The 13,480-nt window shown below is 53.4% G+C and overlaps 4 protein-coding genes across 4 annotated transcripts; 2 read left to right on the top strand and 2 right to left on the bottom strand.

Moving 5' to 3' along the window:
* Positions 1-207: 207 nt before the first annotated feature.
* BO72DRAFT_481431 (uncharacterized protein) lies at positions 208-7,565 on the top strand. The gene is made up of 14 exons (XM_040947677.1): positions 208-282; positions 330-999; positions 1,062-1,145; positions 1,192-1,315; positions 1,367-2,897; positions 3,699-3,861; positions 3,945-4,115; positions 4,182-4,869; positions 4,937-5,745; positions 5,826-5,930; positions 5,979-6,097; positions 6,158-6,237; positions 6,296-6,455; positions 6,517-7,565. Coding segments are annotated over exons 1-14 (5,391 nt in total). The 5' UTR covers positions 208-280; the 3' UTR covers positions 7,202-7,565.
* A 694-nt stretch (positions 7,566-8,259) lies between these two features.
* BO72DRAFT_390977 (uncharacterized protein) lies at positions 8,260-8,594 on the bottom strand (the record flags this gene model as incomplete). Its single annotated transcript, XM_040941830.1, has 2 exons — positions 8,260-8,459; positions 8,567-8,594. The coding sequence occupies 2 exons, from the start codon at positions 8,592-8,594 to the stop codon at positions 8,260-8,262; spliced, it is 228 nt and encodes a 75-aa protein (XP_040795845.1).
* A 914-nt stretch (positions 8,595-9,508) lies between these two features.
* Positions 9,509-10,178, top strand: BO72DRAFT_453297 (uncharacterized protein). The gene has a single exon (XM_040945946.1). It carries the CDS (start codon positions 9,873-9,875, stop codon positions 10,161-10,163), a length of 291 nt encoding a protein of 96 aa, XP_040795846.1. The 5' UTR covers positions 9,509-9,872; the 3' UTR covers positions 10,164-10,178.
* A 57-nt stretch (positions 10,179-10,235) lies between these two features.
* Positions 10,236-13,090, bottom strand: atm1 (ATP-binding cassette Fe/S cluster precursor transporter ATM1). The gene is made up of 7 exons (XM_040945947.1): positions 12,531-13,090; positions 12,406-12,465; positions 12,233-12,347; positions 11,912-12,180; positions 10,803-11,849; positions 10,509-10,725; positions 10,236-10,425 (listed from the first exon to the last, which is right to left on the bottom strand). The coding sequence occupies exons 1-7, from the start codon at positions 12,912-12,914 to the stop codon at positions 10,325-10,327; spliced, it is 2,193 nt and encodes a 730-aa protein (XP_040795847.1). The 5' UTR covers positions 12,915-13,090; the 3' UTR covers positions 10,236-10,324.
* Positions 13,091-13,480: the final 390 nt, after the last annotated feature.

Genomic DNA, 13,480 nt, shown 5'->3' on the forward strand with positions numbered 1-13,480 from the left:
CCGAGGCATCATAATCCGCGTAGCTCTTGAAAGAAATTTGGTAGCATTCTTCTCAACTGTGCCATTATAATTTGCCTCAAGTTCGCACGTTTACCAAAATCCGCAGCGGTCCATTGTTGACAGGATCATGTGACCACGCGATACTTTGGTGTCCAGCAATCTGTAGGCAAACGCGCTAAGATGTGGCGAGCGCGTCCTACTGACTCGGCGAAACAACAACCGCCACCAGCGACCAAGCGACAGTTAGAGGGCCTCAAACACAGGTTGATACGTATCATCCATGTAAGGTCTCTTTATATGCCATCCCGCAACTCTTCTAATATCCATAGGTATCGCCCACGACCCGTCCTTAAAGAGAATGCCACGAGCACGCCGGCGAAGCTCCAACCCGGCACTCCCGGGAGCTCCATCGACCGGCTCTCAAGACCCTTCAAATGCCCTGGATCGGCCACCCCTACACGCACATCAGAGAAGCCCGCGAGGAAGAGACGGAAAGTGAACTATGCCGGGGCCGACGGAGAAGGCAATGATGAGGGTGAGAAGCCGTACACAAACGAGGACCGTCTCGCGCTCGCCACCCGGGACGTGAATAGGTTTCCCGTCTTCAAACCGAAGGACAAGGACACAGCATTCCGACAGAGATTCAAGGTGCCTCTCATCAACAAACAGGTTGACAGTTTTGGTGCCCGACCAGCCCCGACGCTGGGGATGAGGCAAGGCGCTACGTTCGTTGTGAAACCGTTGCATGACCCAAGTGGCGAGTTCGCGATAGTGCTCTACGACCCGACTGTTGACGATGTCGAAGAAGCAGAGGCCAAGAAAGAACCGCAAGGCGATGCAGAGGGTGAGAAGCCTCAACTGGACGAACCGCTGGTACACAAGAGCTTGGCAGATATTCTCGGACTCAAGAAGAAGGTCGAAGACAGACCTAAGGTCCCTGTTGTCATCGATCCACGGCTGGCGAAGGTTCTCCGGCCGCATCAGGTGGAAGGTGTTAAGGTGAGTGTCGGTCTTGTTGAGAGATGGGCTGCTTTCTTTTACTAAGATGAACTCTTACCTAGTTCCTTTATCGCTGTACAACCGGCATGGTAGACAAGAACGCGAATGGGTGCATTATGGCTGATGGCATGGGCTTGGGGAAAACAGTATGATAATCGCCTACAATTCAATTCCATCTACTAATAATAGCAGCTGCAATGCATCTCATTGATGTGGACATTGCTCAAGCAATCCCCGGAGGCCGGGAAGACGACCATACAAAAGTGCATCATCGCGTGTCCATCCAGTTTGGTCGGAAACTGGGCCAATGAGCTTGGTAAATTACAAGTAATGATTTAAAAAACACTTAAACTGATGATATTTGCAGGGAAATGGCTTGGCAAGGATGCAACCACTCCATTCGCAGTCGACGGCAAGGCCTCAAAGACGGAGCTCATTGCTCAAATGAAACAATGGGCCATCGCGTCCGGACGATCGGTCGTGAGACCATGTCTGATCATTTCTTACGAGACCCTGCGCTTGTATGTCGATACACTGAAGGACACCCCGATCGGATTACTACTATGCGACGAAGGCCACCGACTGAAAAACAAAGAGAGTTTGACCTGGACTGCGCTCAACAGCTTGAATGTACAACGCCGGGTGATCCTGTCTGGTACCCCAATCCAGAACGATCTGTCGGAGTACTTCTCACTTCTCCATTTCGCGAATCCGAACCTGCTGGGATCGCAGAACGACTTCAGAAAGAGGTTCGAGTTGCCAATTCTTCGAGGAAGAGATGCCGCGGGCTCAGAAGAAGATCGAAAGAAAGGAGATGAGCGGCTGGCTGAGCTTTCAGGCATTGTGAACAAATTCATCATTCGCCGAACGAACGAGCTGCTGTCGAAGTATTTGCCGGTCAAGTACGAGCATGTCGTATTCTGCAACATGTCCCAATTTCAACTCGACCTCTACAATCACTTCATTGAAAGTCCAGAGATCAAGAGCTTGCTCAGGGGTAAAGGGAGTCAACCGTTGAAAGCTATTGGACTCTTGAAGAAGCTCTGCAACCATCCTGATCTCCTCAATCTATCCACAGACCTTCCAGGCTGTGAACACGCATTTCCGGATGACTATGTTCCTCCCGAAGGACGAGGGCGCGATAGGGATATCAAATCGTGGTATTCCGGCAAGATGATGGTCTTGGACCGTATGTTGGCACGTATCCGCCAGGACACGAACGACAAGATTGTTTTGATTAGCAATTATACGCAGACATTGGATCTTTTCGAAAAGCTTTGCCGGTCACGGGGATATGGCTCCCTGCGATTGGACGGTACCATGACCGTGAATAAACGACAAAAGCTCGTCGACAAATTCAATAACCCCGATGGCGAGGAATTTGTGTTCCTTCTCAGCAGCAAAGCGGGTGGGTGTGGTTTGAACTTGATAGGTGCGAATCGACTAGTTCTGTTCGATCCCGACTGGAATCCGGCGGCCGACCAGCAAGCCCTAGCGCGTGTCTGGCGTGACGGTCAGAAGAAGGACTGCTTCGTCTACCGCTTCATCGCCACTGGCTCGATCGAAGAGAAGATATTCCAGCGTCAATCGCACAAACAATTACTTTCTTCGTGCGTGGTGGACTCCGCCGAGGACGTCGAGCGACACTTTTCTTTGGAGTCACTTCGCGAGCTGTTCCAATTCAAACCGGACACTAGAAGTGATACACATGATACCTTCAAGTGCAAGCGCTGTCGGCCCGATGGGACACAGTACATTAAAGCCGCTGCCATGCTGTACGGTGACACCAGTACTTGGAACCATTTTGTGAACGACGGAGAGACAGGCCACCTCAGCAAGATCCAGGACTTGCTGATCCGACAGGAGACTGGGGAAAGAGATGTCTCTGCGGTTTTCCAGTATATCAGTCATTGAGTCATTGATAGATAGCGAGCACGATTTTATCTTGTCATGTCTTAGCGTGCATTAAACGAGCCTCTCAAATAGATGATTTAATCCCATTACACTAATGTATCAGAAGCATGGTTTCCATTATTGTAAGTGGGATTAAGCAGTGGTTATATTGGGCAAGGATGAAAACACACTGTAGTTAGTTATTGATTAGGCGGTAAGGAGTCGGCGGTGCCGAGTGCTGACACTACGTCACATCGCATCCGCTAACTAACTTGAGTTATCCACGCTGTGCCAACGCATCTTCTTGTGAGAGCTCCCCACATTGTTATTGACATCGTGCCTACTGCCGAGCGACAAGGCTAATTATCGGTATAAGCAAAGGGACCGCGAGGGGCGACTTGAACTTTCCTCAACAAGGAAGAAGCCGTGCCAACTTGCGACTGATGGCTTGGGAAGAATAAGTTAGTTGGCTTGCTAGTTAACGTTAACCTACTTTACATACTAGTTCATTTACAGCTCCTTCCTGGCGAGTCACCACCGCCTCACCGCCCAGCCTAGCCAGAACGACGCTTGCACACCATGAAAACCATCTAAAACCGGCCCCCGGAGCTTAATCAGTCGTTCGATTTTATGGGAATCGGAGCGATGGATCACTCAATCCAACGTTCGCTGAACGATAAGCTCTATGACCGGAGGAAACAGGGAGCCTTGGAGTATGGATACTTTTTTTTTATCGATAAGAGAGGCCAGATTAGTCGCAATCAACACGGGTAGTCAAGACTAACTCATGCGATTTCTCCTACCAGGCTCGAGAAGGTCGTTCGCGAAGCCGCTTTCAGGGGGGAGCACGAGGAGATTCGGAAGATCGTCGACCAGCTCTGTCACGATTATGCCTACGCCGTGCATCAGCCTCATGCCAGAAATGGCGGCTTGATAGGCCTCGCTGCCGCTTCGATAGCGTTGGGATCCGTGAGTCCTACCCCCCCTCCCCCCCCGGCAATGTATACTCGATGTCCGCGGTATAGGTACTGAACTATTGGATTACTATATAGGAAGGTGTTGCACCGTACTTGAAGGAGATCGTACCGCCGGTGCTTGCATGCTTTTCCGACCAAGATGCGCGCGTTCGGTACTATGCTTGCGAGAGCATGTACAACATTGCCAAGGTTGCGAAAGGGGAGATCCTACTCTTCTTCAACGAGATCTTCGATGCGTTGAGCAAGGTGAGTGCTCGTTGTCGATGGGGTTGGGTTTTCTGCCTGCTTACTATTGCCCGTCTCGAATTATAGCTCGCTTCCGACTCCGAATTGTCGGTCAAAAACGGCGCGGAACTCCTCGACCGACTTGTCAAGGATATCGTTTCCGAATCGGCGGCCTCTCACGTCTCAGTGCTGCAGCTTACGGAGAAGCAGCAGGCCGATCCGGAGTCATTGGAGGATGTGGATCTACCGACTGCGTTCTCGCTCCCGAAATTCATCCCCTTGCTTAAAGACCGGATCCACGTCACAAGTCCCTTCACCAGAACATTTCTGGTTTCGTGGCTCACGCTCCTGGACACGATACCCGACCTAGAGCTCATCTCGTTTCTGCCGGACTTCCTCGGAGGGTTGATCAAGTTCCTCGGGGATCCGAATAGAGATGTCAATGTCGCGACTCAGGCGCTTCTGGATCGGTTTCTATCGGAGATCAAGAGGATCGCTCGGCTCAAGAAGGGAATCGAGGAAAGCCGCAAAGACCAAGGAAGCGATACTAGACAGTCCACAACGAGTGACGGTCTTAGCGTGACGACGACGACCGATCAGACTCTAGCCGTCGAGTCGGAGACAAATGATCACGCGATAGAAGATTCCGAAATAGATTCCGTGACTGATGAAGATGGATTCAACGCAGACGGGGATTGGATTCCTGGCCAAGACGTCCAGATCGACTATGCAAGGATATTGGAGATTCTCGTGGGATATGTTGACACTTCATTCGGTGAGCTATCATTCACTTGTTCTAGTACCTGGTGGAACGGACACTTACGCGCATCATAATTCGCTAGTGGAAGAAATGCAGTTGACGGCTTTGCGTTGGATCGACAATTTCTTCGAGATCAGTCCCGAAGACATCTTGCCCTTTGTGCCTCGCCTGCTGACCCAAGTACTCCCGGCGATGTCCAGCGGCTCGGACCAAGTGCGGCAGGCCGCCAACCGAGTGAATACATCTCTGCTGGAATACATCGTCACATTGTCCGAAGACACGTCGGAGGAGACCTCCCGACAAGGGCCAGTGACCAAGCCCAGTAACACGAATAGCAAAGACGTGGTCGTCGAACGAAGGTCGTCCACACCAGGCAGCAGACCTTCCGAAGGCACGTCGAACGAGACGAAAAAGCAGGCCTCACCGCCACAAGAGGTGTCGACCGAGCCGACCCCCAGGAGCAGCATCATCTCAACATCCGTGCCGCCCGCCGATCTCGACTACGCTGCGGCGGTCAACTCTCTGACGCTGCAGTTCCTGAACGAGAACGAGACCACCCGTGTCGCGGCCCTGTCCTGGCTGATCATGCTCCACCGCAAGGCGCCGAAGAAGGTGATCGCGTTCAACGATGGCACGTTCCCGGCCTTGCTCAAGACGCTGTCCGATCCCGCGGAGGTGGTGGTGACCAAGGATCTGCAGCTCCTCTCGCAAATCTCCAGGAACAGCGAGGACAGCTACTTCAAGTCATTCATGGTGAACCTGCTGCAGCTCTTCTCCACGGATAGGAGTCTGCTAGAGGTGCGCGGGAACCTCATCATCCGGCAGCTGTGCATGAACCTCAGCCCCGAGCGCATCTACAGGACTCTCGCGGACTGTCTCGAGAAAGAGGAGGTGAGAATTACCACCACCACATTAAAGGACCATCACGACTGAACCCCCCTCACTGACCCCATCCATTAAATAAACAACAGGACCTCGAGTTCGCGAGCATCATGGTACAGAATCTCAACAACAACCTCATCACAGCCCCCGAGCTCTCGGAACTCCGGAAGCGCCTGAGGAACCTCGACAACAAGGTAGGATATACCGGCCGCACGTATTCCAAGAAACTGACCCAATGTCAGGACGGCCAGGCTTTCTTCGTCGCTCTATTCAGGTCCTGGTGTCACAACGCGGTCTCGACATTCTCGCTCTGTCTGCTCGCCCAAGCCTACGAGCAAGCATACAATCTCCTCCAAGTATTGTACGACCATCTTCCCTCGAACACCAGCGTTGATAGTCACTAACAAATATCCTGAAACAGCGCCGAGCTCGAAATGACCGTCAACATGTTAATCCAAATCGACAAGCTAGTCCAGCTGCTCGAATCCCCCGTCTTCACCTGTCAGTTCTCCCGTTGGCCCCCAGCTCCCTCAAAGCTCACCACTCCTAACAACAACAGACCTACGTCTCCAACTCCTCGAACCAGAACGATACCCCTACCTCTACAAATGCCTCTACGGAGTCCTAATGCTCCTCCCGCAAAGCTCCGCCTTCGCCGCCTTAAAAAACCGTCTCAACAGCGTCAGCAGCATCGGACTCCTCCACACCGGTCCCCGACAGTAAGTCCCACCCCCCAAAGCATCATCATCTCAATCTCTAACACCGGATGGAAAATCCCAGAAACGCGCTCCCCTCCTCCCTAACCACAAACTCCACCTCCACCTACGACCGCCCCACCGGCAGCAGCCGCCTCAAACGCGAAGACTCCTCCAGCTCAACCTACACCACCACCTCCGCGGCAGCAGCCGCAGCCGCAGGAACCTCATCATCATTATCGTCCTCAAGCACCTCCTCGATCCGGTGGGTCGAACTCCTCGACAAATTCAAATCTGTCCAGGAGAAGGCCCGTCGCGCCCAGCGCGCCTCGCAGCGACCCCTCGACCAGGACGCCGGCGGGCCCTTCGGGGTGGCGGCCGGTGACGGAGCAGGAGGACTTATACTCACACGACACCCCGGCGCAGGCGTAGATCTAGTCCACCGCGGGGGCCGCGACCGGAGTACCATCGCCGCCATGTTGCCAGATGTGCCGAGGGGAGGCACGGCGGGCCTGGGAGCCGGAACCGGTGGGGACGGGGCGCGCGCCGGCGGTGGGCCCGATTCCGGTGGGAATGGTGGTGCTGGTGCTGGTGCTGGTGCTGGTGGTTCGGCAGGTGCAGGTGGTGCAGGTTCTGGGCCGGGCGCTGCGGCTGCAGCAGCTGGGGGCGGCGCGGCCGGTCGAGCCGCGGCCGGGGCCGGGCACAGACATAAAACCAGTCTACCGAACCTGGGTCGCTTGGGGATTGGGGGTCGCAAGTCGAAACGGTGATCGTTTCGGCTATTCTTGTATTTCTGGGGCTCGGGGGAAGACTGGGGGTTCCTTGTTTTTTTTCTTTTTGTTTCTGTTTTTGTTTGTTTTGCATTTCGGGAAGTCGTCAAGAGAGCGGGCAATGAGGGCCCGTTTCGATCTTTAGATGGAGATGAAAGTTGGGGAGGTCGGTGAATGATGAACAACAAGGAAGAGGTGGAGCGCGGTGTCTTGAACCTGCCTATCCCGAGATTACCCAGGATATATGCCTAGATGTGAAGCTGTCATTGGCCTGCATCCCGCCATGCTTCGCACTGATGCGCGGGAGCTTGCCAAGATGAATATGATATCATTAGACCATCGCAATCCGACTTCGAGACTTACTATACCTTTCTTTGACTCCTCCACGTGACTGATGGCAAACATGTAAGTCAGATGCTAGTGGTAAATGTATATTCGGGGTAGACCGTGTAATGTATGTACAGTAAGGGTAGCTAGATGCGCCGTCGAGGTCACCGACGACTCGCTAATGGGCTCGAGTAAAATATGGACAGATAGAAAGTGCAACATCGCTTGAGCGATCACAACTCCGAAGCAGAAACAAGACAGCGGTGGCTAGAATCAACGGAGCATAGTCAATGGTCGAAACAGATCATGCATGAAAGGCGTCAGCAAGATGGTGGCATATGACTTCCAGAAAATAGCCACGAGGAGATGCAGAGTGTTAAAAGGCCAATTGAACCGGCAGATGGGAAGTCCCTGTATGACCCGTGGACCAAACTTCAACTGCGCGGGAGCGAGATAAGCCAGCGCACGCGGTGCGATTCTTTGTGGATAGATGAATCGAACCAATCTCGCTCCCCATCGCATCATGGGCGAGACATCCGAGGCAAGCTTCAAAGGTAAGAAAAACCATGGACTTTTTCTCCCGCTTGGGTGCTGGACCCGACGAATGGAATGAAGAAGCAAAGAAGGACAAGTCGTCATATCCTTGACACGAGACGTTATGTCGAGGATCAATGTTCGAACAAAATGGGATTGAGGCAGAGCGTTAAATCGGGTCGGGTTTGATGCCGGAATCACCGCCAGCGCGAATCCCCGGATGATCCCCATGTTGGGGGCTTCCAGTAGCCTCCCGTGGATTGTTTGGAGACAGTGCCGGTGGAGGAGTTCGATCCGCTGGAGTAATGGTATTCGCCGTCGACATACTGCACGCCCGAGAAGGTGCTCCGGTGCTTGCGACGAGCATAACGCTGCTCTAGACGGTAAAGCTCCAGCTCTGTGAAGTCATTCTGTTAGCATGGGGCTGCTTTTGCGGGGGTAGCGATCGGGTCCGGGGGTGGTTAGGGGCATGCACTGCCGCGCAAGAGTTGATGAGAAACGTACTTGCTTGCAACTTCTCAATAAAGCCCATTTTGTGTGTTTTTGTTTGTGTAGTTGTGTTGGAGTGGTTCGGCTAGTTCGGAATCGGGCCGGTAACGTTTGGGGGCGAAGGGAGGAGGATTGTATGAATTCTAATGAAGGGACCAAGTTGCAGTTGAGCGAGCGATATATCTGAGTGAGCCTTGAGCTGCACCTGCACGAGAAGGAGGGAAGGCTGGTTTATGCAGTGGTGCGGTAGGCGGGAAGGGGGGGGGGGGGGAAAAGGGAAAAGGGGGGGGGGGGGGAAGGGGGGGGGGGGGTAAAAGGTAAATGGTGGATGGTGGGAAAGGGAGCTAGATGCAAGTCGAAGCAAGCAAAGTAGCCGAGTGCAAGTGCGATTGGAGGGTTAATAGCTTTAGTGGCTCAGTTGGTGGGAGTTGGTGGGAGTTTAGTAGGGAGACGCGGTGGCTCGGAAGATTGGCACCCAAGGAGAGACTCTGCTCCGGAACTAAAGCGGAATTGATAAGACTAGTTTAGGTTGAGACTCGAGGGAATTATTGGCAACACTATAGGACTAAGGACTAGAAAGAACGGAAGAGGAACCGAAAGGAAATAAGCAGAGAACGAACGTGGGGTTGGGAGGGAAGAAGAGGGGGAAAGAGAATATGACGAGTCCACGAGGGGAAGAAGAATGAAGAAGAAGAGAAGAAGAAGAAGCGGAAGTGAAAGAGAGCGAGTCTGGACGGGACAAAGTGAGGGAGTGTCGGCAGAGTGACGGACAAGGAAGGGAAGCAACTGGACTGCAACTGCAACTGCAACTGCAACTGCAACAACGTGGGTTGTGGGTTGGGTCTAACCATAGTGGGGTTAGCCAGGGGTTGAACTGGGTTTAGTTCTTGGTCAGTTGGCAAAAGCCGCAAACCTCATGGCAAAATCTAACACACAGTCTTCCTCATGGCCCGTGTTGCCTCTTCAACCCCTGACTAGTAGATTACTAGAAACACTAGCCAGCACTATTACCTATGAGTATTACACCAACACGACACAACAACTCAAATCACTCTCGCTACAATGCCACAATTGCTGGAACACCAACCAGCAAGGTTTGAACCTATTCGCATAGTCACCCTTGGCAGTTGACCTAGTATCCCAGCGCCCCATCTTCTCGATCTTCGAGAAAACTCCTTTCCTTTCTGCATGCTTGTTTTTTGATTCTTTGCGGAGGATAAACGTGCTGGACCGTCCCTCCTTAACTAGCGTTGCCTCTTTCCGGGTTGACACCTGCAGTTCCATGGACGGAAACGGTCGGATCGGCAGGTGATTCTTCGACATGCTTTTTCAACAACGGACAATAGTTTGGTTGGTAGTTATTGCTGCATACCTACGGAGTAGTAGTTCAACTACTGCTGCCAGACACGCGACCAGAACGAGACGAGAAGATTTACCTCATGTGTATCCCACCCCAGAACGAGACTGGCGTACCCAGCCAAGTGGTGTCATCCATGGTCGACTTTCAATAGCCGTGCCTAACGCTCTCATCTCCAACACTAAAAGCCCTGACCCAAACTTACGAAATGCTGGAGCTCCATCGGAACCCCCGCCGGTGGTTTGGCTTAGATAGAGAGGGGAAGGCTGGCACCATTTTAGTTGATCATAAACTCATTCTGATTTTCAACGACCGCTTGAGCTGCGAGTCGTGTTCTCTAAATCTAAAAAGTATATTTACGTAAACCTTAATCTCTTGTCGCCCGATCTCCAGCAAAAAAAGGTACGCCCACGAGCTCACTTCTGTCGCTGGGGGGAGGACGGGCCAGCGTCTTGCTCCACTTCCTCCTCTTCTGCGCTTTCCGATCCCTGCTCTTCCGTGAGAGACATTTCTTGTGCTGTGGCGGACGTTAGCGCTCAAAACGAGTTCGTATGGCTTGGTGGCGGATGCATGGGAAAAAAAAAAGCAAACTCCACTTACTGTTCCACAATTCAGAATAGATGCCATTCTGTTCCAGAAGTTCGCGGTGCGAACCTATCTCCACCACACGGCCCTCCTTCAGCACCAGGATCTGGTCGCAGTCGTAGATCGTCCGCAATCGGTGGGCCACGAAGACGCTCGTGCGGCGCTTCTCCTTGAGAATACTGTTGATGTTCTGCAACAGTGCCTTCTCCGTGTAGGTGTCCAATGCAGAGGTCTGGTTCGGGTGATCCGTTAGCGCCCCAACCCTTTAGCACAAGCGAGTCTACTGGTAGGAAGAGGCATGATACTTACCGCCTCGTCAAAGAAGAGAAGCTCGGGATCCTTCAGGATTAACCGCGAGACGGCCAGTCGCTGCTTCTCACCACCGGAGATCATCATCCCCCGCTCTCCGACAGCCGTCTGGTATCCATCGGGTAGCTTCTCAATCAGTTCGTGGATGTGGGCGCGTCGGGCAGCCTTGCGGACGTCTTCATCGGTCGCGTCGATCTGCCCATACCGGATATTATGTTCGATCGTGTCGTTGAACAAGGGAGTATCCTGGGGCACCACCCCGATGGCCTTGCGCAGACTCTCGAGCGTCACGTCACGGATGTCTTGCCCATCGATGAGGATCCGGCCCTCCTGGACATCGTAGAAGCGGAACAGCAGGCGCAGAATGGTTGATTTGCCGCAACCACTGGGCCCGACGACCGCGAATTTCTGACCGGCAGGGATCGTAAAGCTAGCGTTCTTGAGGATCGGCCGCTCTGGGTGGTAGCCGAAGGTGACGTTCTCGAACCGGATCTCACCCCCTTGGTTCAGCACCAGGGGCTTCGCGTTGGGGCGCTCAATGATGTTCACATTGACTTTTTGCAGATTGAACAACGTTTCCATGTCCAACAGTGACTGGCGAAGCTCGCGGTACACGGATCCGAGGAAGTTCAGAGGGACGGAGAGCTGGAAGACAAGCTGATTAACCATAACCAGGTCACCAACGGTCAGAGTGCCAGTGGCCACGCCGTCGGCCGCGAGATACATCATTGCCGCCAGGGCGCTGGAGAAGATCATGTTCTGCCCAGAGTTGAGGAATGCAAGGGAGGTGGTGACTTTGATCGAAGCATCCTCGTAGTTCTTAAGCGCCTTGTCGTAGCGAGCAACCTCAAACCTCTCGTTGTTGAAGTACTTGACGGCCTCATAGTTGATCAGGGAGTCCACAGCAACGGTGGCACCACGATTATCGGCGGCGTTGGCCTGCTTACGAAATTTGGTTCTCCAGGCGGTGGTGGTAATGGTAAAGGCCGAATATGCGAGCATGGTAGTAGCCGTGATCGCCGCGAATTTGAAGCCATACTGATAAGTCTGTCGTCATGGTTAGTAAGTACCTTGGCACATTCAATTAGACAAACCGGGCCATGCTATACCAGAATCCCGCACACGAGGGAGATTTCCAGCGCGGTAGGGACGACGTGGAACACCATGGAAGTCAGCAAGAAGCTGATACCCTTGGTACCACGGTCAATTGCCCGCGTCAATCCTCCGGTTTGGCGCGTGAGGTGAAAGTTCAAATCTAGGCGTAGTAGGTGTTCAAAGACGTTTCGCGCGACCTTGCGGATCGCTTTTTGGGCAACACTGGCGAAGACCGCATTCCTGAGTTCCTGGAACACAGTGGCACCGATTCTCGTGACACCGTCTGGCAATTCAAGATTAGGCCTGGACAATTGAGCGGCGAGATCCTGACTTACAGGCAATAATCATCGAGCCCGCAACTGTATAGGCTGTACCACCTACAGTCGCGAAATCCACATTCATCGAGTCGACAATGCTTTTGAAGTAGAAGGGTACCTCAACGTTCAAGATCTGGGGGCGCCCGGTCAGCACACCAGTCTGCATGACCAACATTCCCCCTGCAACTTACCTTGGCCCCGATAAGTAGAGATAGGGCGCTTCCAACCCGAAGCTTTGTTCCCCAATCGTCCTGCTCCGTATCTAATTAGCACAGCTCCGGATAGCTCCGCCGCATTTGCATTCGAGTCCTCCCACCTTTGGCCAAAGATACTTTGCCATCTCCTTCATGATCGCCCAGTCCGCTTTCCTTTGTTCCTTGGTCGCTAGCGTGGCCTCGCTAAGCAAGTCCTTCTTCTTGGGAGTAGTGGTGGCATTCTGGTTCTCGGGGGCTGTCGTGGAAGCCTGAGTCGCATTCGCTGCTCCCGGTTGTACCGCAGTTGGGCTGGTAGGGTTCTCCGAGGCGGGAGGTTTGCTCGCAGACACTTGTTTCCTGTTGGATTCGCTGGATGTCGAGACGGCTCTGAGTTGCACTCCGTACAAGGCAGAGGTCCATGAGGTTGGGCGCGTGACAAATCGGCGCTGGTATACGAAGCGCCCCGGGACACGCCAGCACGGCGACCGGGCGGCCCTGGGCAGCATGGTGGCCGGTCAACAATCTTCACAATGACCGGGAAATGTTCAAGACGTCCTCCGCTCTCAATGGCGCATTGTAGTGTCGGACAGAGAAACAGGCACAAGGGTTCTCCGCGCGAGACGCCGCCGGCTTGTGAATGAGGACCCGCCGGGTTCGGAGGAAATCGTCGGCGGGGGGGGGGAGCGCGGGGAGATCGGGAATCTTGATCCTTGAAGTGCTATGAAGGGTCAAGGGGGCAATGGATGTTTGACGACAATCATCAAGGAGTTTTATATGCGAGCCGATAGACTAAATGACACGAATAAAGGCAGATCTGGCGCAATCATCGCCGATTTGGTCTTGTTGGACAATCTCCGGTAGTCGATGGAATTCAAGGTTACTATTGAACACTGCCCGCCGCGTCGACTTTCCATTTCCAGAATAGGTTTAGGTCAACGCCGCCTTTCGCTCTGGGATCAGCAGCCGGGATCGTGGCATGAGCGCGCCCGGTGCGTGTGCTGATGGCTCTTACAATCCGGTGTATAGTGCGTAATAAGCATTCAAGTGCCCCAGCAAGCGCCCCAGCAATCCA

The sequence above is a fragment of the Aspergillus fijiensis genome (genome assembly GCF_003184825.1).
Source record: "Aspergillus fijiensis CBS 313.89 unplaced genomic scaffold BO72scaffold_88, whole genome shotgun sequence".
Lineage (NCBI taxonomy): Eukaryota > Fungi > Ascomycota > Eurotiomycetes > Eurotiales > Aspergillaceae > Aspergillus > Aspergillus fijiensis.

Bases quoted from the DNA above. Each gene is read 5' to 3' on its own strand.
- atm1 (XM_040945947.1), bottom strand. From the start codon at position 12,914: ATGCTGCCCAGGGCCGCCCGGTCGCCGTGCTGGCGTGTCCCGGGGCGC. The intron at 11,850-11,911 runs GTATAGCATGGC...CCATGACGACAG, and splicing joins CCCTCGTGTGCGGGATTCTG to ACTTATCAGTATGGCTTCAA. The intron at 10,726-10,802 runs GTAAGTATCATG...CACCCGAACCAG, and splicing joins TTCTCTTCTTTGACGAGGCG to ACCTCTGCATTGGACACCTA.
- BO72DRAFT_453297 (XM_040945946.1), top strand. From the start codon at position 9,873: ATGCTTTTTCAACAACGGACAATAGTTTGGTTGGTAGTTATTGCTGCA.
- BO72DRAFT_481431 (XM_040947677.1), top strand. The intron at 4,870-4,936 runs GTGAGCTATCAT...ATAATTCGCTAG, and splicing joins ATATGTTGACACTTCATTCG to TGGAAGAAATGCAGTTGACG. The intron at 6,456-6,516 runs GTAAGTCCCACC...GGAAAATCCCAG, and splicing joins CTCCACACCGGTCCCCGACA to AAACGCGCTCCCCTCCTCCC.